Here is a 27,563-nt window from a genome sequence, read left to right on the forward strand (position 1 = left end):
CGCGCCGAGAGATGTGATACTGGGGATGGACGTTTTGAGGAAGCAGTTTCACTACAAGAGGTGTATGAATGTGTTGAGGAACGGCCATAAGGGTTGACTGATTAGCGGGTTTGTTGATGCGAAGGGAGGCGCGGATATGGCGGCCAGTCTCGCTCACGGCAAGTCTTAAGTACTGCGTCTGAAAGTACGCCTCAACTAGTACAACAAGCGTGTTATGCATGCCTAGTGCATGCCTAGTGCAGTTTGGCTGTGCTAGTACTGCGGGGTAGGTTTAGGGCTGCCTTTGTTGCAAGGCGGATCATGGCGTTCACGCGCTCGGTTTCCGTGCCGTTCAGCTTGAGATATGGAGTGGCGTACAGAATGCGGCCAAGCGTAAAAGCATGTACAACTTTCATGTTGTCTGCTTCTTCTAAACCCTTGTGCATGGAAGATTCGCGGCGTAGAAACTGCAACATTGATTGCGTGGATGCCTTGAGTGTTTTAAAGGTATGGTCATTGCGTCCGGAATCCTGCAGGTAGAGGCCAAGGATGTGCAACGTGGGAGTGAAGGGGATAGGGGATCCTTGTAAAGTGATTTGACTGGGTGAGTTAGTGGCAGATTTTGGTCTATTTAGGAGGAGCGCGGACTTAGAGGTGTGGGATGAGATTGAGCTTCTGGGCTAAGGGGATGAGAGCAATGTTAAATAGAAGGAGGGAGGGGACCGCGCCTTGAGGGGTTCCAAACTCGCCGAGTGTATAAGGGAGTGTGCTGAACTGATCAATGTTCAAGGAGGCTGTGTGGCCAGAGAGCAAGGCGCGATCGTAGTTGTAGGTTTTAGGGCCTTCCTGTAGTGCCTGCAGTTCCCGTAAGATGTAGCGTGTCGAATTCTGTCAAATGCCTTTATGAGGTCAACCGCCAGGATAGCTTTAGAAAGATGGGGGATGGTATCATCAAGCACATCGTGCGAAGTAGGGCATCCTGCGCAGATAGATGCGCACGAAAGCCCACCATACTGTGGAGGAAAAGGTGATTTTCTTCCATGTACGTTGTCAGTCGGGCAAGGATTATGCGCTCAAAGGCCTTGCCGAGACAGGATGTGAGAGAAATGGGGCGGATGTTCTTTAGGGTTTTGTCTCACAAAGTCGCAAGACACACTCCCCCGCAAAAAACACTGGGCATCTTCTCCGTTTGCGGAATGTCTCGGCATGGTGCGGTTCAGCGGCGAGGGGTTGACTTCAAAGCCACGGCACTGCTTCTGCGAACAGACCGGCGGAAGCCCCGACTCACAGTCGACTCGCTTACGCGCTCTTCGTAAACCGCGGCTCCCCCACCCCCGATGGCTATAACTGTCCGCCGCCGTCTTGGTGGCGAACCACGCTTTTTTTCTGACCACCCCGCGTGACCCTTACATGCAGCCGCCCGCACAAACAACGCTGAATTCCACTACCAGGAACATAAAAAATGTGTCACACATTCCAGTTATCCTGTCCTCCATCCCTTTTCTTTATAAACTTGTTGTACCCAATATCTATGTCGGGACATTGGGTAGCAAGCTCATAGCGGCGATATCACACGCTCTAACATTCAAGATTTTTTTTACAGAGGCTGTATTTGATACAACTGCATTTAACTTCGCACAGAGATCACAGAACAGAGCGTACTGCCATTTCGGTAAATTTTGTCTTGTTGGTTTTTATAGTTCAGGACAGCGGGCTTCCCGGCTCGTTAGACGCGCTCATAACTCTCTGGAGTGTTTGCATGCGTAATTTATCGCGAGCCCCAGTTACCCATCTATTTTGAACCTCACCTGAACATCACCCATTATTTGTCCTTACAGTCACCAAACAACGAATCGGCCTCATTTTGTTCAGTGCGGACACCAGACGAAACTAATGTATCACGCATGAAAAAAAAAAAAGATTAAGGTTCAATTGTTATTTGAGTCGCTTCTAAATGAGCCAGAAACGCTGAAACTACGCGACATATTGCACTTAAAATGCTGGCTATCCTTTCAAAGTATAAATATCTGGTACGCAGACTTCTCATGGGACTTCGGGAGACCTAGCTAACAGCAGTAGCGCGATACTTTCGAACCGTTGATTACCGTTTCTTTTTAACGCTGTATTTCATCAAAACTTATTTACCATTGCACATAAACTTGGCGTATTGTTTGCCTCATGATCGCAAAATCTGACCTCACTTGTAGTTGTACTTATGCCAGCGCAGCCGTCTTTTTACACCACTCGTAAAACAGGCTTATAACGCTATGGGCACTTGCATACGTATTCTGCTAGAAAATGCGCATTTCACCTACCCGTTTGGAACTTTGTCTACACATTGGCCGTACCTTGTCCCTCATTTTCCCCAATTATTAGCTGACCGAGGACACTGGAGAAACAAACTGCGAATCTCGTATGATGCACGAAAGCACATGGAAAAACGGGGGTTTAGTAATTATCTGCAACGCTTGCATTTAATGGAGCAAAGTAAAAGTTTCACAATGCATCGTGCTTAAAATTCTACCTATTTTAACGGGAATTCAACCGTCTCTCATGCTGTTGTTTTAGGAGTCTGGGAAACATTTCTATTAGCGGAAGTATGGCACCCTGGCTCGCTTCAATGAGTAACATTATGTAAAGGCTGTAATGAACCTACACAAAATAAACAAAGCTCGCTGGCCACTCAGAACATTGTTTCATATACTTCAAATAAATATATACACCGTGCCCCGCTTAGTTTACCGATGATACCGGCGGAGAGAACTTAATTACTTAATCATTACTTAATCTGGCCTCCCACTTATGACAAGGGGGGGGGGTATTGCCCCGGTTGCCCCCCCCCTTCCTCCCCGGTTTGTGGCATGTACTCAGTTGCTACAGAAGGAGCACAAAAGTGCCTTTTATGAGAAATACAAAGGCGTCACTAATTCTAGTTACTGTAGCTCAGTGGACGTGGCGTACTCCTGCTGTACACGATTTCGCTTGTTCGACTCGCTACCGCGGAGGCCGCATTCGAATGGAGACGAACGCATAGTCACTTCAGTACTTATTTTTATGTAAACTTAAAGTGTAAGATGTAGTGCAACGCAATCCACAGCCTTCTACTTCGGTGTATCTTACATCCCTATAAGGGAGTCTGCTCTGAGGCGATGAAAACGGTTCTGTCAACCAATCAGCTATAAATATTAAACAAATGAATCGATTCTTGTTGTAAAATCGTGCATTATACTTGCATCGTATTAAAAAATTTAATTCTGGGGATTTGTGTACCAAACCCACAATACGATTGTGAGGCTTGCTGTTGTGGGTGACTACGGAATAATCTTGACCACCTTGGTTTATTTAACGTGCATCCAATGTACGCCGGTCTTCTTGCATTTCGCCACCGTTGAAATGCGGCCACCGTGGCCAGGATTTGATTCTGCGCCCTCGGGCTTTGCAAGCGCAACGCGAAAGCCACTAGTATACGCTACCACGGTGCGTCTTGCATCGTGTAAGCCTTGGCATGAGGCAAATGAAATTAAGCTTTACAGCATGAAAAGGGAATGACATGGAGTTGCGCAGGTTCTCAAAATGCAACAAAAGCCTTTGCGCCTCCAGTATTGCAGTGTTGTGGCTTGGCAGCGCCGTGTTTGGGGAGGGCTGATGTTTCATGCGCGTTGACCAAGAAGCAACTTGCAGTAGTGCAAACGAAGAAGAAAGGAGGAAGGAATTAATCTTATGAATCCCCAAGGACAAAGATTTGGCTACAATAGCCGCAAAACTTTACATAAAGGTCTCTGCACACCGGCTTACATTAAATTCGTGGAAATCCGTGTTGGTCATCACACGACACCATCTAACGCAAGATGATAAACCAATGTCTCAAACTGTGTGTCTGCTCCTTATATATGTTGTGTCTCTAACTATGAAAAAAGAAAAGGGATTCGAAGTTCTCTTCCAAGATTAAGAGACTGGACGTGGAGATGTGTATCGACATAGAGATATGCATCTCATAGAACTCCGCACGTGGTAACTTTGTAAGTAATAAATGACATAATTAAAGACAACCTCCTTATTTACAGCAAGCTAACGGAAATAAAGTCTTCATACGAGGTGCCACATCGCATTGGTTTTGAGGAGTCGCAGGCTCGGATCATGCCACCGTTTACATCCGTTAATGGAGCGGTATTGAATACACGTGAGCTTCGACTCCAGAGCGCTTCCGGGACTTTTCGACCATTTCTCATTAGACGGCGTTTCATTTCCTGCCAAAAGGTTTTACCATTCCGAATGTGGCAGCTCATAATATAGAAACAATGCTTTCGGTGATGTATTAGTTAAGGAGCGCGTAATATGCCTTGTTTTGATCTCATATACGGGCAACGCAAAGGCGGGTCAAACAAAATAGCCACACTCACGGCAAATAATAACTCTGAAGGCATGTCTGTACACTTAAAACATCTCTGTGCTCGCACGGTGACCGGAGACGGTGCGTGTGCGCGTGTATATTTAAGGAAAACGTCCTAAGCACCGTGATATCGCCCCCGTCCGATCTTGTGCTTTACTGTATGGCGATTTGTTTTGACACGGTACATCGTCTATTCTTCACCGCATGGCAGCGCTGTAATGTGGCGAAGCTGATTATAAGGAATCACTTATTATGCAACGCATACAAAACCCTTGTCATCGGGCTTTACATACTAAAGCCGCCACGTTGAGTTGAGGGACGTCATAGTAGAGGGGCTTTGGACTAATTATGAACACTTCGGCTTCTTTAGTGCGTCACCAAAAGCTCGCGGTACACGGGCGTTCTTGCCTCTGGCGTCCCCACTCGCAAAGCTGACGCTGTGACTTCGCGATGTACAGGACACATCATAGCCGCTGGGCCATTTGTGAAACAACATCGGTCCTAGGTTTGCTTACCCCGATTCGAGGGCGCGTATACATTCACTGCGATCCGGACTTTGGCTAGTCGCTTTCTATGGTCACATTCGATCCCCGTCACACGCACATTGCGAACGCATCAACAGCGTTCGATCTTTGCCTGTACTTTCCTGTAGAACCGAAAAACGTTCAATCGTTTAACTAGGAGTCGTAGCAGTCGTAGCCGACAGAAGTGTGGACACAGTACTTACATTTCATGTTGTTTTCCTGGCTTCGTGAATGCTTCGCCATAGGCTTCGCCGCCTTGTTCGACGCCTGCGCCACCTTTATAATTTGAAAGGAATTCATTATAGTTTAGCTAGCTAGACACGTCATAATTATTTTCTTACACAGCGTGGTCGTCAGTAATTCTTAGATCACTGCGTGGAAAAGCTGCCTCTTCACGTCCACGTAGCTTCACTGAAGATCGGCCGATTCATAATGCAACTGGCAATGTCATTGAAATAAAGTAAACAAAAGTAATTAAATAGAAACTTTTAGGACACAAAAGTGTGTTATTTGTACAAAATAACACTGAAAAAAAAATTGAGAATTTGCAATAAAAAGCATAAAAGTCAAGCAACCTGCCCCATGTGTAACTGCAAAACTCTGGCTACATTGGGCAACTTGAAATTAAAACAAAATAATTAGTAACTGTTTTATTTTATTATCATTTCTCTAACAATGTCAATTAGTTTTCAATTATTAGGAATTGATGTTGTGCAAAATTATATTGTAGGTAAGCACAAAAGTGTGGCAACTATGGGTTTTTGTGAAAATCTGGTATTAATGGGCAAATTTTGAACAAAATGCGGCATATTCTAAGTTTATTTCTTTGTGAAAACAAAAAGTAAACCTTCCTATTTAATTGCAAGATATATTGACGTAGCAAATTTTGACCATTACTAATAAGCGGTCAGTTTTGACAACACGCCCACTAGCCGCAGTTTCTCACTTGCATTGCAACATACAAGTTGAAAAACCGCCAGTCAGACAAACTAGTCATCCTCAATAATTTAGCCAACAATGAAAGTTTGTCTGCTAATATTTATTAAAGCATCTAAGTTCCTGTGAAACTGAAATCCAAGCCATGTATGACGTTTATCTGCTGTCATGTCATCATATATTTTCATGACTAACTCAGTTATTTGCACAATAAAACGTTGGATAAGATATTTAGAAAGCAAGTTATGTACTTGTGCATGTTACTAAACGTTCCTTCTCTTGTTTAATATATGCATCATGTGACGCTGTAGCAGACGACATAGCAGACGCCACGATCATCACGGGTGCCTTCTCGCAAATTTGTTGCTTCTAGAGTACTTAGTAGCCTTCGAGGATGCAGAAGTGTGTCGGGGATATCGCCAGTCTTTTTGCGCGTTTCTGTTCGCACACAGTTTGCGCACACTGGTATTGAAGTACATATTCTTGCTTACACGGATGACGTTGCAGCGTTGCAGTCATCCAATAAAGGATGACTTGAGTGATACTGCATTTTTTCTCTTTACGTAGCGATAGCGCTAAACACTGGCATAAATGTTTAGTTACTTATACGGGTATTTGCAGACTGCGCTTCCAGAAACGTTTAAACTTTAATGGCCGGTTGATTTGGTGAGCATGTGGGATTCCCAATGGAAATTTGCAGAGAGAGTGGTGTTTACTTGTGGCGGAACACAGTCAATAGAACAGGATGGTGCGATGGATGCGACTAGACTTCATTTGCTCGTGTCATAATTAGCAGTGTGTTCTTTGCAAACATACTGCGCTGCGTGCTCAGTGGGGCTCCTCTTGCTTTCGTGCGAACCACGGTGGGTGGGAACGCAGTCTGCGACGCATTTCGATTGCTCAGGTCGTAATGGTAGCTGCCCAGCCCGGCCGACCTTTTGCTTCACCGGTCTGCAGTGCCAGAGACTTTCGCAAGGACAGCTTTTCATTGTGTAATCATTGTGAGTTCCGGAAGAGGCCTCGCTATAGCTTGTAGATTCGGCTTCTGCTATCGCGATTCTGTTTTCATTTACCTGAATTCCACGTGAAACGCGAATACAACTACAAAGAACTTTCGCGTAAATGTTGTGTTACGTGCCCCCCAGGGCGTAGCCGTTTCACTGTAACTTTGCGCTGATAACACCGCGAAAGCCTGAAGGGATGAGAAATAATTGTTCGTTGATTGGTGTTAGCTTCGTGGTTGTCTTTAGTTGTAGAAAGGCAAGGGACGCGTTTGCACGCGTGTACCAGCCTGAATCACACGTCGCGATTGTTTAACGCATTTCCGTTCGCACACAGTTTGCGCGCACTGTTCTAAAGTACATATTCTTGCTTACGCGGATGACGTTGCGGTGTTGCAGTCATCCAATAAAGCAAAACTTCAGTGATACTGCATTTTTTCTCTTTACGTAGCGATAGCTCATTAGCTCTTGTTTGAATTTTATTTTTATAGATCGGCTTCCTTGCTGCTGACAATGAGCAGCCGCTTTGTTTTTATGCTTTCTTGTTGTCATACGAACCTCCGTATTGGCCTCGAGATCGAACAGAGTCGGCTCCTAGCGGCGAGGTGACGAAGCTCCTAAGTGTGGATGACGGTGGCCCGTCGCCGCTCCAGCCGAAGTGTGCAGCGATCGTAGTTCGCGAAATCACGATGGATGTTGACGAGGACGGTTTGTTCGATGGTGGATAAACTCTCAACCTGTTATTCTTTCATTTTTGTAACGGAAATTCGTAAAGTAAATCGCTGTACGTTTTTAGTGTACTGATGCGAAAAGCATTTGCTTAACGCGACCACACCATGTGCGCTCGTCTCCCTACCGATTCAGCTCGCACTGACGGACAGGGGCCAGGAGCTGCTGGAAACATATGGGTCCCGTAACTAGGGAACCACCCCGTCTGGTGCCTGCGTGCACTACCGATTTATTTCGGGCCCAGTAAATGTTGCTTCATCATCATCATCATCATCATCAACGAGTTGTGAGGTTAACGTGCTATTTTTCCGTTTTACAGCACCCTTGCCTCTAAGCACAATTCTCAACCATGTTGGGGACGGTGTCAGGTGTCTCGTTGAAGACGAACATGTCGTTGCGGCGGGCCACATCATTGAGTGTAGTGCCGTCGCTTCCACCTGCTACTCTGACGGTCCTGTGCACGTTGTCGCATTCGTGCTGCAGTCGATTACCCCTACCTCTTTCCTTTTTTGCTCGTCCTGAGCTGCGCTAATAGCCTTAAACAGTTATGACATACCAACTCGCCCAAACTGCCACGCTTTTGGCGCTTAGTAAAGACCCACACCGAGTCGACCTAAATTCGACCGACGAGACAAAAATAGCAGAATTGAACTGCACATGCCCTGCAGGGTAAAGTATTGCCTCAAGTTGTTCGGATGTAGTTGGTCGCGGCGCGTATCGCGATTTGTTTACATTACATCATACTAAGATGACTCGCGGATTTGCGATGTGTTTACGTTATACGATAAATTTAGAGAACTTATGTTGCTTTATCAATTTTTGTTTTTAGCCAGACCTACGAAATCGCGAGTTAGTTTCAGAGTGTTACTACCATTGTAAAATGCTTTCGAGTCGCTTTATAACCAGTTGCAACCGTTACTCCAAGCTCAAATAAAGCATGCAACGTATAATTTATGTTGTATCATAATCATTAGATCCCTTTAATTACTTTCGCATGCAGTCACTTGGATTTGCAGTGGTACTTGAATGCAGTGCATCGGGCTTCAATTTTTTCCGCCCCCCTATAAAAGAGAAAATTATATATATATATATATATATATATATATATATATATATATATATATATATATATATATATATATATATATCAATATGAGCAGTAGCAATAAATTCGCTCGCGCATGTTCGTTCATCGCTTAATGGACCACCCGCTGTTGGCTCGCGAAACGACACTGTTTAATCTGTACGAGATCATGCGTACACACTTGCCGTGTTTCGGTGCTCGTATTTACACTTCGGAGCACTGAGAACAGTTCCCATGGCTGAGGAAAGACAACGGAAAACGTGACAACTAGTCACGCTCGGTGACGCTCGTTTAAACGGACTCGCAGCTGAGCGCGAACCTTGCATTCACTGCGCAGGCGGCGCATGAAGGATATAAAATAAATTGCGTGCGTGGAGACATGGTTAATTTACTTGCGGAAGTATATGAAAGCACAGGCAACTCATTACTGGCATCCCAGGCCACGCCGACACGAACTTTCGGGGACGTTGCAACGATCTTCACACGCACAGCTACTACACAGCAATTACGCATGTAGCAAACATTAATGCCCAGATTGCCGATTAGGATTCCCAAACGTGATATCAGATTTGACTATTCACCATCCTTTTTCGTCAGCGAACGCTTGAACGCACCATCGTCGAAATGCTTACTGCACACCATCCCATACTTGGAAGGCGCCTTGCCGTTCCGAAGCCTGACGAGCCATTCTCGGCGACGTGCCGCGTCAACGGGATAGTAGTGAAAGCTTATCCCTGGCTCTGTGCAATATGTGCTGCATTGCGGAACCGAACAAAATCTCACGATGGTAAATGAAGCGTTTTCTGCGGGCACGGAGCACATAATCGCGAAATGAAAACAGTAGCTCCCTACACTTCCACACACCGCACGGGCGACGCATCCACACTAACGGGGCGACGGTGCTGCCACCTATAGGTCGATCTCGCGGCCAATAGGCGTCTGACTTCTGCCCCCCCCCCCTTTTTTTTTTCTCGCGAGAAGTTGACAACAGTTCCAGGTTACTAATATTTTTGCGACAGCTAGCAATAAACTGCCGACGTCGGGATAATATATATATATATATATATATAATATGGGGGAACGCCGCCTGCGGTAGCTCAATTGGTAGAGCATCGCACGCGAAATGCGAAGTTTGTGGGTTCCGTTCCCACCTGCGGCAAGTTGTTTTTTCATCCACTTTAATTTCCATTAATTTATCATTACTTTATTTCATTTATTAGGCACAAGTAATTTCCACTATGTTGTCCTTGGTGTCAGTGTTTGTTGGCTTCTCATAATATGACTAATAAAAATCGGGCCCCTCGGTTAACCCCGTTTCTTCTCGTTTATATATATATATATATATATATATATATATATATATATATATATATATATATATATATATATCGGTGTTGAATCGTCGAATAGCAGGACGTTACAACAGGACAGTCCTGTGACGAAGTCAAACCAAAAAGCTGATCAGTGCATTGGTCATAGTGCGAGCCATATACATGACTATGAACGCCGATACCCCCCCCCCCCTTCCCGAATAGCTTTGAGGCATCCGCCAACAAATTATAACCATGATCAGGTTTCAAAAATAACGTACAGCGCGAAGAACAAGGACAGCGATAGACGACACACACAGCGCTGACCAAAACACTAGGACTTGCTGAGGAACAGGGGAAAGACGAAGGGAAAGGGCCCATTGTACTAGAAATGAAGTGAACGAGTGTTTTGGTCAGCGCTGTGTATGTCGTCTATCGCTGTACTTGTTCTTCGCGCTGTACGTTATTTTTGATCATGAATTACCAACTAGCCCAAGCAACTACCCTAGATCAGGCGTCGGTAGGAACCTTAATCGGCAGGATCGATCACGCGGAGTCAGTAATGGCGTTCTTTTGCTCCTCGTTTTGGATGCGAAATCAGCACACATGTAGGCAGCCCTTCCCATACAAATGTCGTTGCCGACGTCATGCAACTTTCCGAGGTGCGCAGCCATACGGCGTCACTTCAGTGTAGCTAATACAAGAAGCGTGGTCATTGCCATGGCATTTAGGTAGAATGGCCGATAGCATGCTAATTTGCAACGAATCATGCTACATCGTTTACACAATTCGGTTTTATTGATGGGCAACACAAAGAACACCATGCGCAAAGCGGTCACAGGGGTCAGGAATCCCGCGGCGTCATGCTCAGCAGCAGCAGTGTTTCACTCAGGCAGTGGGCTATCGCAGCGGGTTCACAAACTTTGCACGAGCGTCTGCACATCGCAGAGGTATACACTGGTAATACATACCCATCTTTGACCGTAGTTCCCGTGCCGCATCGAAATCACCCGTCTATAGGCTAGCGCTGCAGAAAATATGTGGGTCACTGCTGCATTTCTTACCTGGTTAGCGTCGCGAGAAAAAAAAAATAAGTTTGATGGCGATTCCACCTCTAGTTCGAGTCAATGAAAGACAATGTCTTCCTTGGCGAGTCCGGGGTGAGAGTGGGGTCTGTGAACCGTACGTTTTATTGCGAGCCCCGCTGGAGCGACAACGTCCGGCGTCTCCAATCGGAAAGCGGACGTCGCGACCTCGGCGATCAACAGGACACCGTAACCGCCCGGGAACTTGTGAAAGAACATCGGTCCTCCTCTCTTCCTAGAGCATAGAGTTTCATATTAGTTATTAGAAACTCTATGTCCTATAGAGTTACTGCATAGGTAGCATATACGTACAGTAACTAATGCAGCGTGGCTAACTATATAGTACGCACTAGCTCATGTCAACGACTTTGTCTTTCCTATCAATAATATTTCTCTCTGTGTCTCATTCCATGACGCTTCCCCGATGTACTGAAAGTTCCCCTTCGCGATCATCGCGGCATAGCGCTCCTCTACGTGCTGGGGGCGGAGTCACATCGCATGGCACTTTATGGCGTCACCCGCAGCGTGAGGGGAGAAGGAAGAGCGTCGGACTTTGAAAAAAGTTAGGCGCGCAGACACGGACACTTGCATCCGTGTCTGCACTGCCTTCGCTTTAGACCCACATATTGAGACATCGCTATATTCAGGCTCGCCAAGGAAGACAGTGTGTTAAAATACACACGCACACACAAATAAAACTGAGAAGTCAGCTTTGTGGCGAAGGTCAGTACCCTTGAGATCAATAAACAACCGCATATCGTAAAACGAAGCTTTATTGCGCGCACGGAAGGCCGCCGCACCCGCTTTCAACGACACACACACACACACACACACACACACACACACACACACACACACACACACACACACACACACACACACACACACACACACACACACAAACACACACACACACACACACACACACACACACACACACACACACACACACACACACACACACACACACACACACACACACACACACACACACACACACACGGCACGCACAGTGATAGGCATAACAAGGCAAAAGGGGGTGTACTTCATAGCTCTGAACGACCTACTAATTGTTTATCGTTATGAAAATGCAGATTAATTTGTACTATGCGTCCCCACTGTCGAGGAACAACTATACGACCCACGCACCAGGCTGCGCAAATACTACAGTATTCAAACCAAATATCCCGCCTCTCATTCTTGTTAGACTGAGAATCGGGCTAGTTGGTTTGCCTTCATTGTGGAAAGTTTTGCGCTCACTAAACGAAGACAAAAACAAGAGGACGCAAAGACCAGCTCAGTCTTTGTGTACCTGTCTTGTTGTCTTCGTTTAGTGTGCGCAAGACTTTCTACAGTATTCGCAGTACTTGCACCGCATGACGTAGTATACAGGGCGTACAGCGTTTGCCTTCGCTTGGAAATACCCTCATTAATTCTTGCATTCCGCCTAATTACATAATTAATCTTAATTAATAAACTTCTCAAATACTGTAATTAGATTAAATGTGTCAATCAGAAAATTGTGGAGCAAGAAAAACAACTCCCAAACAACTTTGTAACGCCACTATGGCATTGAGAGTATTTAAATAAATAAATAAATAAATAAATAAATAAATATGACTTTTTAGAAGATGAATTATCGGGAACGGCGGACATCTGAAAAACACGTTAGGTGCTCTAATTTTTATACAATATAGTCAAATACCACATCTGTTCTATATTATTAGCGTAGATACGTAGCTATTGACAATGCAATAGTAGTAACTGCTGACGTACACTGATAATTTTCAAATCACGCTCCGTACGTGCTACATAAATGCGTTCTTCCGAGCATGAAAGAAGCCCGCGAATGCACGCAAAATTTCCGCACGCGTGGCTGCTCGAGGCATATTGTGTGCATTCGCAGGCTTTCTTCACGCTCGTAAGAACACTCCGATGTAGCACGTAAGCTTTATCGGGAATTCTTTATGTTGCTCAACAATTTTCTGACTGACACTTTTAATCTAATTATAATATTTGGGAAGTTGTATAAGTAAGACTAATTATGCAATTAGGCGGAATGCAAAAAAATTATCTGAGCATCTCCAAGCGACGGCAAATAACATTACCTTGGTTCTGCCCGTCGACGTGGAATTTGCTTATGTTTAAATCTTGGTGTGATAGCCGGGGCAACCCGCATATTAAATGTACAGTTGGAAAAAGAAAGGATAGCCGGCCGTTGCCGCCAGTGCGCGACATGGGCGTTTCTACAGTGGGCGGCTTGCCTATATTTCTTCACAGTAGGGTGTACAATGTGTTGTAAATCTATACCGCGTGTTTTTTTGCAAAGACTACCAAACATTCCTGAAACTAGAGAGCTCAAGGTAAAAATTGAATCACCTCCGTGCCTCCATCGCCAGCAACCCTGAGCATGCATCATTGAAGACTCCCATTTTGTACATGAACACGTGAACCACATCGCGGTTAGAAGCAAACAAAGAGGTCTTGACTCTTCGCGGCTTCTTCCGCCAGGCGGATGGCGTGTTGCTGTGGAGTAGTGTCCTCGCTCCGCAGCAGGGCTTCCCAGGCCTCTCTGCAATTTATGTTTGCTTTAGCCCCTGTTGAGCTATCGTATTCCCAGATTATGTGATCGAGGGTCCCTTTCGCCCCACAGTGTTTGCACTCATCGTTTTCTCCATCATGCATAACATGGTATGCCCAGACCGGGTTTACGAAGTTCCCAGCTTGCAGGCGCCGCCATACGACTGCCTCTCTATTGTGTAGACTTTTATCCGGTGGTGGCACCAGTCTCCTGCGTAGCCGATAATTTTCGACAATCTCCGTATAATTTTGCAGACGCTCGTCCATGTTCCGGCAGTCGGGCGGTTCCATAGCCACCCGGAAGTGGAGAGCGCGGGCTAACTCGTGGGCCGCCTCGTTGCCAAGAACGGACGTGTATGCAGGGGTCCAAATTTGGCAAATTTTTCTGTTTAGCCGTCTACTGGCCAGAACCCTTGCCGCTTCCGGCGAGATCCTACCCTTTCCAAAATTCCAGATGGCCGTTTTGCTATCGCTAATTATGAAATTTGCTTCCGTTCCCACGCAAGCGAGCGCTATCGCAACTTCTTCAGCCGTTTCCGAGTTGCGGCTTCTAATGGTGGCGGCCGATACGGGGGCACCTCGGCCGTCGACCACCGAGGAGACCGCCGCACCCGACTTGCCACTTGCCGCGTCCACGTACGCAACCCACTTGCTGTCCATTGAATCAAAGCGTTTGATGAGCGCTTCTGCTCTCTTTTCCCTTCTCTCCGTGTTGAATATGGAATGGATGTTACGAGGGAGGGTGGGAATGATTATATTTTCTCGGCAGTCCAGCGGGATGTTTGTCTTGCCTCGTAGTCCCCTATCTGTTTGCATTACCATTTCGAGGATAGCTCTGCCCGTGGTCGTTCGGCTTAATCTTTCAAGCTGCGAAATTCTGACAGCCCCCGCTATTTCGTCCCAGGTACTGTGCACTCCCATAGAGAGGAGCTTCTCTGTGGAGGTGGTAATTGGTAAGATTAAGGCTCTCTTTATGCACCGTCGAATGAGCGAGTCGAGTTTCCTCCTCTCCTCTGACCTGATGGCGTGGCATAGCACACGCGGCTTATTACGTGTGCTTGGGTTAGTTTAAGCATGCTTCTTTCCTTCAGGCCTCGTCCTTTCAGCGCGACCCTTCTAAATATGCCAAGTGCTTGCGTGGCATATCCCTCTAGATTTTTGATTGTCCCATCATTATATCCGTTTTCCTCTATGAAAAGTCAAGGAGTGCAATAAACCACGTGCAGAGGAAACGTCAGTTGTGGACGTCCTCTCACGTCTCCCAGTCTGCGTCACGTGAGCCGAGCCGTCTTTCTTATTTCGTCGTTTTACGCCGTATTAGTACACTGTAGTCGCGGTGATTACGGTTCGTGGTGGGAACTAGCCTCATACGTCATCGATGCGCCAAAAACGATGCTTAGCGTTGTAGCTGCTTTGTCACGCTTGTCTAGAATTTTACCTGGCGGCGCGTGGTATGCGTGCTTTTTTTAAATTATTATTCTTGTGTGTTCCTGCCACCCCTGAAAAAGTGATGATCGTGACGTTTGTAACCGTTTAACTCTTTCCTTACCAGGCCTACAGCGATCGATCAATTTGATCCACAGTTTTCCTACACGTTCTTAAACATGTCTGTTGGAATGGTTCTACTAGTAATGATACGCGCCGTGTGAAATGACGATTCAACTTAAGCTATTGGTCACATTTGACATGTTTTGTCATATTGGGGAGTCTGAAAAAAAAATACCTTGACTGGAGTTGTCGTCGAAACTAGCCTGCAGTGATCTTAGGTCTTCCTCAATCAAAAAAAAAAAAAAAAAGACGCTTAGAAGCTTCTGTCAGGTTGTCTAATTTTCCGACACGACGTCAAACTGTTTTAACGATGTCTCAAACAACGGCAGGTGCTCATGAGTGCGTCTTATTTTGATGATTATGTTCGAATAATATAAAGTGCAAGGTTATTCTTCCCATCGTGGATCGCCTTTCTCCATTCGACAGCGTATGTACAAATTATTAAAAGCAATCCTTCCGTCGTGCGGGGATTTCACTCACACAAGAACATGCTTTGATAATTTTATTCGACTGATATAAAGTACAACTTTACTTTTTCTATCGTGGTTAATCTATCAGCGTTTTGAAACCAAATGTAGAAATATTTACGAGCAATCCTTCCCGTTGTGTAGTGTTTTCACTCACACAAGAGCATGCAGTCAGTTTCAGACCGGCCTTCGGCCAAAGCTTGACTAGCATTTCTCTTACATTTAATGCTCTTACCTTTTGAACACCGCTTGTGCGAGTGCCCTTATTCATTACTGTACAATATTGTGAAACGCTCCACATTGCTGTACAGTACTGTACAGGAAATGAACAAAGTAAATGGTGGTTCCAGCGCTAGTTGAGCGCGCACTAGACTAGCTTGCTTGCGCAGAAAAGCTGATCGACCGCAATAATCAACTAATCAAGTATGAGGAGGCTTCTGCATACTCCCTGACCTGACAACCATTGCTTCGCGAGCCTAAAGAATGCACTAAAAAAAGAGCCAGGTGCTTGCTGCAATTGCAAAAACGAATGTTCCCTGTACAGTATGAACTTACCCGTTTTCACAATTGCGAAGCTGCTGCGTTTCCACATAGAATGGGCATCACTGTGGCTAATATTGACGCCAAGTAATTTGCATAATACTTTACTGCATGGTCTGACTTCAAAAGTAAGCATTAGGAGTCAGGAGCATATTTTGTTTATATTTCTGAATTTTCTTTTACTCACAGTACCTATTGTTTTCGGTGATGTTCCTAGAGGTGCTTCTTTCAAGTTTCAGATAAACGTTCTCAAAAAAACTCCCTCCACAGTTATTACTGCTTTACATCTTGACAGTGTTCACAAAACGCACTAAAGACGAAGAGGACAGGAACACATAGGACAGGACGGGCGCTGAACTTCGAACTGCCGTTTATTTGAAACGCTCATCCATTTTATGCTTTGCGCATCAGCTACAACATGCACGCATCATTATACAGAAGATTGTATAACTCAATCATCTCATACATAAGATTGTATAGTCAATGCTTTCACGTGTCTATATAGGTACCTCGAAAGAAATATAGGTGTCTATAGACACGTGAACGAATTGACTATACGATCTTGTGTATGAACTGATTGACTTAGCGCCCATGCCAGCAGTGGAAGGCGGAACGCTGCCGTGGCTCTGCCGCATACAATATTCTGTATGATGATGCGTGCATGAAGTACCTGGTATGCAGAGCATGAAATGGACGATCGTTACAAATAAACGATATAATTGGAAATTCACCGCCCGTTCTATCGTATGTGTCGTCTTCGTCTTTAGCGCGTTTTTGAACACCGTAAAGATAAGCCAACTCGCCCATATCGAGCGATATTCTGCAGTGCCAACGTCACAGTGAAGCCAAGGACACTTCATGAGCCGTAATCACCACATCGAAATAACAAAGATGGTTCGTATTGCGTCGTACTGTTTGTACACGTGGTTTCCCCACAAGCGCCCAGTTTCAGTTTCCCAGCGGAAAAAAGTAAGAACATTTCTTCTGCTGTAGGACCTAGGAGAAGGACTTCTCGCGCGATTTGAAAATTGATATCAGATCACTCGGTCAGTTATCACGAACTTTACATTCTTTGAAGCCATATAGATGCGCTAGTTAAGGTTAAGTTGTGTATATAACTAATTAGCGAGAAAATTAGGACCGTAGTCTGTTTTCCGACGTCCGCCGTTTTGATTTATCCGGTTTCTTTAAGAAATCGCGTTTTTATTTTGAGCGCTCTATAAGAATTTTCGGTAGTCCTGCAAGATACATCGCGTGTAAGACTAGACAACGCTGATGTGGCGCACATCATAGATGGAATTCGCGTTTTTTTTCTTTTTCTTTTTTTTACCCTGACTTGAAGCAAGAGTCGTGTTGGAAGAACCTTTGGAGTGGCCAGCTCCAGGCCGAGCGAGAATTAGTTTTGTATATACATCTTGCTCCCTCCGGGCCCCTGTACAGGCATTGCAATTATGTGGAGCAGCTACGTCGTGCCATTTTCTGCACGGTACGAGTGAATATATAGTGTGTATTGTTGCTCATGTGCAACGTTTTCACGGCCTTCAGCCCTGCTCCAGGAGGAACAGCCGCAGCGTGAATGCTGCTTTGACGACGCAGTTGAGCCGAGGCCTCTCCTCGTGGCGTAGGCGTCCGTCAGCCTTCGCTGGTGCCGATTTCCTGCAAGAAAAAAAAAATGCGCATTTCAGGAATTTGAACATATATATTTTTTGAATACAACTGATCGCGATCGTGATGCAATATTCCAGTACTGGGTGAATATTGATGGGGAAGAAAAAAGAATGTGGTTAAAAAGGAAAATGAAGCGTACGGCTGGCTCTTAATGACTTTGCCAGAAAGCAGCACAATGGACACGCCATGATGAAGAGACTGACCAACCTAAGTGATCTCACTCGTTTGTCACTTCCTCGTGTCTCGAGTGAGATAATTAATTACCTAATTAAATCTCAGTAACAAAAAATTAGTGGCAGCTACTCCACTGCGATGTTAACTATATGAATTAAGTTTTCTTCGAGTAACGCATAGCTCTTTTTTTAAATCTTGGTGCATGATAGTTAATTAGGACACCCTGTATATATTTATGACTTTTGCATGCAAGTGCCGATGTTTGCATCCCTAATGTTGTAAATTATTCGAAATGCTTTTTTTCTTCATGAGTCTATAGCATTGCTTACTGCAAAGAGAAGCAATATGGAGACACGCATCATTCACGTTCATTTCACACGCCATTGATAAAAGACTCTGCCGAAGGGGTCGCTGAAGTCTAATAGGTTTTTTTCATGGTCAAAAAAGCACACAAAGCAATTTGAAGCGGGGTGAACATACAGAAACAATCATTCTCTAGGCATAGGCTATCCGTATCCCGTAGGCGGCGCCCATAGTGCAATTCATGGCCTAATGACACTGCTACGCCTATGGTGAACTTCCGATAGGTTGTGCTGACCTACATTTTTGAACATAGAGTCCGAGATAAACAAGCAGAAGCGCCCCAAAAAACTACAGCGGCTTCCTCTCCATGGCCGCACCGCTTTCGCCATCCATGGCGCGGCGGAGTACGGCATGCGGGAGATTTACGTACGGCAGGAAATTCATGCATTCATTTCATATGGCTGGCTTTAAAAAAATTATGAAATATAAGCAAAAGTACACTTGATGTTTTTTTTTACAATAAGTCCACCTTTATCGAGGGCACCGAAAGCACTTGAGCCAATGCCACTACGCGAGAGACATTCTGGGTTTGCGTGAACAGTGAATAAAGGATACAATTTGGACGCGCTTGGACTTCGCTTCACAATAAGAAAACCGCATGCAGCATGTACATTATACCATTATTAAGGGGCCAAATGAAATGCGCGTTGGTCGTAAACTGTGACAAGCCGCGAATAAAGCCCGTCAGTTATGCGATTTACTTTCGAGTTGCTGGCTGATTAATGCACAGCTAATGCCGACATAAATTTTAACAGAATATATATATATATATATATATATATATATATATATATATATATATATATATATATATATATATATATATATATATATATATATATATATATAATTTGTTTGATAACGTCACAAACTGAAGGGTGGCCGCCTAAAGCATACGTATGAAAAATCAGGCCCCATTCCCCAATTCATGCATAAGAACATTATTTGGTTTGACAGGATAACCTTTCACATGCGCAATCCTATTTTCTTTTTTCGAGCCATTCGCCGCCGCTGTTCCAGAATTTCCGACACTTAACTCGACGGAACTCTCGAGCTTGTAGGGATACCAGTACTAATTAATTAAGGAATGGAAGAGTGGCTGAGATTTGTAGGCGTGATTACCCGTTCGCGACTGGTAGGCAACTCGCAGAAAGAAAAATAAATGCTCACGGAAACTAGCCTTGGAGTAGTTGTTGTTACCTGAAAGCTTTTTTTTTCGTATTGGTGAACATAATTTTATTAGATAAATACAGCTCCCAAGGGCACGGCAGTAGGATTGTAATGAACACGAAATTTAACTTGCACTAAATATGTGCTCAATGTGCTTTGCCCAGTGGACTAACGCCATGCATGAAAGCTCACTGCACTGGTTAACAGCTAGGCATTCTTCCGGCAAACGAAGCTCACCTAACGTGCAAAACGCACGTGCGCCGTGGCAGCGCGATCAACACGTGGGCCGCAAATGGCGGCCGGGAGAAAGTAAACAAAAAATAGCTAAAACAAGTTTCATGACGTCGTCATGACATGCGGTCATCTGATAAGTGGCGCGCAGCACCGAATCAGCGCGCGGGAAGCTGAGGCGTGGCGACAGCGAGGAGGACAGAGAGACATCCAGTTGCTCGGGTGAGGGGCGGTGGCAAAGATCTAAGAGTGTCGCTACTTTCCCTTATAAAGGGGTTTTACCTTTGGCGCATCGCAGGCGCCAAGATCTGAAATGGTGGCGTCTACGTGAACATCCAAAATCGTATTTGAACTACGCGCCACGGTGACGTTCAGTAGGCGGAGCGTTGTGGGCACACCCCGCTCTACTGTAGCTGCCGCAGTGCAAATCATTGAAGGCGCGGAAGCACCGCGAACGGTATGTTTGATTGTCAATAACTGCGCTGCTGCTCAACGCATTGAATAAATTCTTGCGGCAAAGCATTTCTGAAATAATCTAATTTAACGGCAAACGCATTTCTCGACTACGATAAGAAGTCGCAGTTTCGCCCGAAAGGCGAAGAATCGATTGCGATAGCAAATTAGCAGACGTCTATCTGAAGGATAGTAGTTTTGTCGACCGTATAAACTTGTCAATATCCGCTTACTAAATAAATTTACAGGCACAGTGTCACGCGCGCACAGGTAAACATGAGCACATCTCACTCGATGAACGCGGAAATTCGCTGTCAAAACGCTGGAGCGAGGAAGCGCGGCTACAGCAGCGAGCGAATCGTACTTCGTGCTGCCTCTCGCTTCGACGCGAACTAACCGTCGAAAGCACAGCGCATACCAAGCTACCAGCACTCGGTGCACTTTGTCCACATGACATGTCGCTTTGAAGATGAGGCCCGCGCGACCGCGAGCTTTGTCCACATCGCAGATCACTTTCAAGATATGAGCGCCTACGCGGCTGCGCCGTACGCAGCAGCCCGCCGCCTCAAATCCGGGCCCAACCCGAAGCCCCAAGCTTCAAGCACTGGCTTGGCGCGAGCCCGCCGCGATAGTCCGGCCCGCGTTTTCGGGTAGGCCCGAGCCCGCGCAACCCAGGAGAGAAATCCAACTCGCGACCTCATGCTCAGCAGCTTTGCTCCGAGCCTGCTTAAAACATTTATACACTCGAATCTCGTTATAACGAAGTTGAAGGAGACGCAGAAAGTACTTCCGTTATTTCCATTACTTCTTTATAGCGACTATTTCCATTTACTATAGTATATGTGCGGAATTGTCTGCAAAACTTTAAACACGCAAAGAAGACTCCGGCTCTGCGGCCCGCTGAACCTCTACGCAGCCGTGTATGCGATATAAATTCAATAAAAACACGGCAACAGATTTTCCGACATGCACGACACGCGACATTTTTTAGCACCTGACGCGGCAACCGTTAGGATAGCCTCTTTATGTTCCTATGTGTCGGTCTTTCCTTTCCGCTTTCCACTTGGCTCGCTCGTATTGTCGTGAAACCCATCGAAATATCTGGCCGACGGAGCTTGGCACAGCGCCATAAACGCGGACGTATACGGGGGCGCGGTCGGCCCTTGAAATCGAAACTATATGATCTTCCGCTTTCTCGTGGTCCCGAGGCTCTGCTGTGTGAGCGCGCCGGCTTGAGTTAGCCTGCTCGTACCACGGTTTCGCGCGATCTCGGAGGTAACCGTGTGTACTCTACTGCTGGCGTATTTGAAATGTTTTGCAGTAAGTTACCGCAATACTAGCTCTGTGTTTGGCCGGTCTCCCTCTGAGCCACCAGGTGGCTGCACCGTGCAGCCCGCTCCAGGCCGCTCATGTTCTCGCTAAAGTCCCTTCATCGCAGCCGTAGTATATAGTATGGAGGGGCTTTAGTTTACGCCTCCGCCCATTCGCCAGAAAGCCCAGCTCGCCGGCAGCTACCGGAATACCGCACAGGCTCGGCACTGCGACAAACCACTCGGAACGTACGCTGCTTGGATAACTTTCGCGAGGCATGGATGGCTAGCGGAGAGGTCGGAGAGGCTTCGTGCGCTGCCTCCACGACAACCGAAGTAGGCGAACCAACGTCATATCATGACGCAGAGCCATGAAAGGCAGAGCGTAGCCCCGATAACTCGGCAAACGATTTTAGGAAAAAAAGCATGGCTTTAGGGAGGAGGGTAACTTGTAGACGTCCGTAGCTTTCTTTATATGACACGCTTCGCTTAAATTGTGGCGCTCGTGTTTTACTGTAGCTGCAACCTACGCGACCAACAGTTTCAACAACGCCTCGTTTATCCCGGCTACACCGACCGCATTCCGATGGCGGCGCACTGGAAGAACGCTCTTGTATGCCGGGCATTGGGTGCACGTTAACGATGAAAATTATTCCGGAGCCCCTCACTACGGCGTGGCTCATAATCATATCCTGGTTTTGGCATGGCCAAAATTTTTATACGTGGAAAGAATAACAAAGAAAAATGTAGCCGGCAGAAAACTATTGGGTATGATCTTTTCCAATGCAAAGTACAATTTTGCACTCTCACATGCACCATTCGACCAGTAGTTAAATATTTTGCTAAATAGCATCGGGTAATTAGGCTGTTAAACACATTCAGATAAAATGCGTAAGTTAGCGGAAGACTTCTACTGCCAAAACGCAGTTCGTTCTGGCCTTGTTTTTTTTTTTTTTTTCAGAGCTTAGCCTGACTTCGCCCAAGTTAACTGAGGCATTCTATATACGTATATAAAAGTTTGCGCTTATATCACTGTTATGCGTTGATGACACTCAAAATAGCCGTTTCGCCACCTTTGTTTTGTTTCCCACTTGCCTCGTTTCTTTTAGTTCTAATGAGGATGTTATCCTCTCGTATACAATGTATTGGTACGTGTAGAACAGTACTATACAAATACGAAAGCATAACACGTCAGTGAAATTTAGTCGACGACATATATATATATATATATATATATATATATATATATATATATATATATATATATATATATATATATATATATATATATATATATATATATATATATGTCGATTTTAAACTGGACTTGTCACGCAATCGACGTGCCCAAATACTTGTAATTCGAGCGTCAAACCATTCCAACGTTTCAGATAAGCTACTCCGTGAGATGGCCATGAGCGCTGCGACCAAGACATCGGACCCCCTCGACCTCGCCGCAATACCGTGGCTGTACCATGCTGAACCGCTTCGCATTCCAAATGGGTAAGTCCCTTTAATACTCAAACGGCAGGTCGCGTATTTCACAGGAAAAATTAATTTGCGCAAAACGAAGACGCAGTGAAAAGCACGTAGACCAGACAAACGCTTACTTCCAAGTACTTCGTTTACGTAAGGAAGAAAGTGGCGTTAAAAATACGAGCTCATTATCTTCGAGCCAAAACGTTTCACATTCGACAGGGCTTGAAACACGTCTAGGTGTTTCTTACCTTCATGGTCTTCATTTCGAGTTTAATAATGTTTTCTATGGATACGAACCAACTTGCCCAAGGAGTAAATGCAAATTTCTGCTGACTGGCGTCAGCCACTGTTTCTGTCAGGTTTCGGGTGACCCGTATGCGGCCATTAGCTGCGACAGTACCGCCAGCGTCGAACTCCATAGGAATAACACCGTTATAACACACAATTCTGTAACTCAGCAACGAAAATTGATAATACAATTCTGTGAATTGCATCTAATAGTACATCTAAAGCGGCCAAATTGACATGTTACACATGAATCTCAAAAAATTTACTATTATGGAAAGATAGCTTTTGCAGAACCCTTGAAAAGAACGTAACAAATTCACGTAAGATATAAAATGACGTACCGAATTTGTCCGCTTTCAATGATCTAATGGATCCCGTTTACATACCGAGGCATCTGCTTTTTTATGCAGCGCTACGAATCTGTAAACTTCGTGCTTATATTTTTTTCAAACTTTCGAATTTTCGAAAATCGTTTTAACAAAACTCCTGACCTAAATAGAAATTCCGCGACCAACAGTCACTAGAATTTAACTTGCTCTCTCAAATGCGACAAATGTCGTTCAAGTCGGTCCAGGGGTTATTTCAGAAAAACGTTTTTGCGTTTTTACGTGTGTTTGAATAGGCCGCGTCGGAGTTGGGCCCCAGCTAAAGCTCCCTCTTAATAATGGCGACCAAGGCTCAAGCAGCGTTATACCGCATTTGTGAGGTACGCGTCCCGCTTATGAAGACAGTGGGTGAGAGGTAAAATATGTATATCCGATCTGAACATGTTCTGGGGCCCTATAACGTAAAACTATTCCAACGTGTTTCTATTCCAATCTCCTGACGTCAAATTTGCGTAACCACCGACGCAAGCACCGGGCGGTCACCCGCAGGGTTGTCTGAACACACCAATAAAACGCTCTTCTCGTTCATAGGAGGTCACTTTTGTTTGCTTGAAAAACGAATAACATTGCCTACACTGAGCGTCTTGTCGTATCTAATTGGCTGACAAGAGGCGAGGAGAACGCTCAAGTGGAGAGGGATCCGCTGGGGCAGAGCCAGTGCACTGAAAATTGATAACCGGATGAAGAGGGTGGTGCCGGCGTCTACGACTGGTCGGCTTTCCCTTACTTAGCTTGGGGTGGCTGGTCGAAAATCGCGGCGGCATGCAACGGAAGCTTAAGAATGACGCTAAAGCGGACCCTCAGCAAAGAATAGTAGGCAGAATGAGGTGGTAAACGTGCCGAAAGTACTCGAAAGCGTTACACGGCCATGCAAGAAGTTTTATTATGCGCAAATACATCCATGCTCTCCTGCAGGTGCGAGTAGCCAGCGCCTGAGCGATCGGCGGCAGCCATCTTTTTATTCCTTTCGGAACGGGGTAGCCTGCGGCTATTCAGAAGAAAATTCAGTTTTGTTCGGCATAATAATGCATCTTTAGTGCGCACACATCACTTTGACGCTGTAAGTTTTCGTGGTCTTGTGACGTCGCGTGACAGGCAGGTGAAGTGGGTGCAGCCCTAAACTTTTGACCAATAGCCGGGGGCTAATGGCGAAAAGGCGTCGAATCAGAAATAACTGTTTTTTCCTTTTTTCTGTGAAAGCATGCATAATCATTGTGTGCACAGCATATCAGATGGGCAGGTATCGCGGTTTTCGTGACATCGCGTGACAGACAGGTGAAGTGGGGGTGGTCGAAAAAAGTTTTTGACCAATCATGGAGGGCTAATAACAGAGTTAGAATAGAAAACTTCGGAATAGTTTTACGTTATAGCACCCCTGTTTCGATTCCATACCTAAATTGGCGGAATATTTTTAAAGGGGAAGTTGTATTGCCCTGGTAAATGTTTTCTTTCGTCAATCGCGCCCCTTCTGCCACACCGGCGCTAGCTGTGTAATCGTGGCTTGGGCGCTTGCCTCGTATTCGCTGCAAAATATAGTGCACAAACTCGAACATGCCGTGTGCCGCCTCTTCTGCCAATTCCGGTCAGCCATGGTTCTAGTTTTCTTTTAACATTTCGTAAAGCTTGGAACTTCACATTTCAGTAAATTCCAACTATCGCTAGATGAATATGCTTTATCAAAAAGCAGTCTCAGATCGGCGACCACTTTACCAATTGGCGCAACGCGCAAGAAAAAGTGGGGGGGGGGGGGATGAAAGAAAGAAAAGCGAGTTTACAGAATAAATAATGCTTGAACACGAAACGTATACAAACACGCCCATCTCTCATTATTCTCCACAAGAAAAGTAGGAAGATACCTATTAAGAAATGGGCCAGACAAGAAGAAATCTCTCTAATGCTATTCACTGCGTGCTTGGAAGAAGTATTCAAGCTATTAAATAGGGACGGCTTAGGAGTAAGGATTAACGGCGAATATCTCAGCAACCTTCGGTTTGCAGGTGACATTGTCCGATTGAGCAACACTAGGGGCGAGTTACAACAAATGATGGAGGACCTTAACAGAGACAGTGTAAGAGTGGGGTTGAAGATTAATATGCAGAAAACAAAGATAATGATCAGTATCCTGGCAAGGGAACAAGAGTTCACGATCGCCAGTCAGCCTCTAGAACCTCTGAAGGAATACGTTTACCTAGGTCAATTACTCACAGGGGATCCTGATCATGAGAAGGAAATTTACAGAAGAATAAAATTGGTTTGGAGCGCATAAGGCAGACATACTCAGATCCCTACTGAAAGCTTACCATTATAACTAAAAAGGAAGGTGTACGATCAGTGCATTCTAGCGGTAGTAACATATGGGGCAGAAACTTGGAGACTGACAAAGAAGCTCGAAAACAAGTTAAGGACCGCGCAAGGAGCGATAAAACGAAGAATGATAGGTGTAACGTTAATAGAAAGGAAGAGAGCGGTGTGGGTCAGAGAGCACACGGGCATAGCAGATGTTTTAATTGACATTAAGACAAAGGAATGGAGCTGGGCAGGTCATGTAATGCGTAGGTTAGATAACCGGTGGACCATTAGGGCTACAGAATGGGTGCCAAGAAGAAGGAAAACGCAGTCGAGGACGGCAAAAGACTAGATGAGGTGATGAAATTAAGGAATTCGCAGGCGCTAGTTGGAATCGGTTGGCGCAGCACAGGGGTAATTGGAGATCGGAGAGAGAGGCCTTCGTCCTGCAGTGGACTTAAAATAGGATGATGGATCAGGGGTTCTATTTTACGCAAAGAAACACTGGCCAGTCTGAAATGTCGCTTTTGGCAACAGTGTACGCCGACCGACCAACCGATGTTGACAACGCGTCGTATCGATGCTTCCAAGCTTTTTCTCGCTCGCCCACTTTTTTTTTATACACCGCATGGTGTAAGCCGTACGACGTTAAGTTTTAGCAGGCCCACTTCAATCATGACTAACCTAAACTTCTCTGAACCAAATTACGAACCAAATTGCGATTTTACCATGCTCCGCTCGAGATGGCAGTATAGAGGAGGCACTGGTCGGGTACACTGGCTCCATTTTTGCGCTGTGACTGCGGGGTGACGTCGTCAAGGCGAAACGAGAATTCTGTCTGCACGACGCGGATACTTAATTTATTACGAGCGTGGTTCGTGTCCGTCCATGACGCTACAAGTCATGTGCCCTTCGAAAATTCAAAGCGGCTGGAATGTTGAACCAGGAGGCCTATAATCACAAACAGGGTGCAGGTTTGCTATAGTTGATTGGACGTAATTGAACTAACAACGCTACAATTGAACTTAGACGCCTGAGAAGAGATATGGGACCAAACACGGCACTGACTTCCAAAACGCTTATTTTTTTTTAATGACGCCTTTACACGGTTCACGAGAAGTTCAAGCAAAAACTGGGCACAAATAAGAAATAAAAAAAAACTAAGAGAAAGGTCGTTATTTTATCGCACTTTGATGCTTTACTTCTTTACCCGATTCACGGACAACCACAACAGAAATTACAACTACACCAGCGCGCAACAAATAAAACAAGTTTTTTGTTTTATTTTTCTTTGTTAAGCCATTTTTGTGTTGTCCGTGAACCGTATAAAAGCGTCCATCTTGAAAAGAATAAGCCATTTGGAAGTCAGCGCTGTTTTTCATCCCTTCTCTCGTGTCGAACCTCTACTTTCGCGCTGTTTTCTCTTGAATGGAAATGCTCACAGATGAGTTCGAAGGTGATCTCCATTGACGAGTGTTCCAGACCCACTAGGGTCCCCTGTGACGTTGCACACTAAAACGATAGCTGCATGAAAACAAATTCTGACGTGAACGAAACTTCGCAGGAGGGGGGGGGGGGGGCA

At 45.4% G+C, this 27,563-nt stretch overlaps 2 protein-coding genes across 3 annotated transcripts in view; one reads left to right on the forward strand and one right to left on the reverse strand.

Moving 5' to 3' along the window:
- The window catches only part of LOC142567274 (uncharacterized), a 67,736-nt gene extending 62,436 nt beyond the window's left edge, over window positions 1-5,300 (reverse strand). Inside the window, exons 1-2 of one of the 2 annotated variants that reach the window (XM_075677826.1) lie at window positions 5,235-5,300; window positions 5,097-5,169 (exon numbers count right to left, since the gene is read on the reverse strand). In XM_075677826.1, the coding sequence (XP_075533941.1) occupies window positions 5,097-5,136 (40 nt within the window). In that variant the 5' untranslated portion in view covers window positions 5,137-5,169; window positions 5,235-5,300. Of the gene's footprint in view, window positions 1-5,096 lie in introns of both variants that reach the window. The other variant, XM_075677825.1, reaches the window with a different exon arrangement.
- The window catches only part of LOC142567368 (uncharacterized), a 996,706-nt gene that overhangs the window by 853,716 nt on the left and 115,427 nt on the right, over window positions 1-27,563 (forward strand). The window contains exon 7 of the transcript XR_012825184.1: window positions 22,934-23,045. The gene's annotated coding sequence lies outside the window, so the exon portion shown is untranslated. The remainder of the gene's footprint in view (window positions 1-22,933; window positions 23,046-27,563) is intronic.

The sequence above is a fragment of the Dermacentor variabilis genome, chromosome 1 (assembly GCF_050947875.1).
Source record: "Dermacentor variabilis isolate Ectoservices chromosome 1, ASM5094787v1, whole genome shotgun sequence".
Classification (NCBI taxonomy): domain Eukaryota; kingdom Metazoa; phylum Arthropoda; class Arachnida; order Ixodida; family Ixodidae; genus Dermacentor; species Dermacentor variabilis.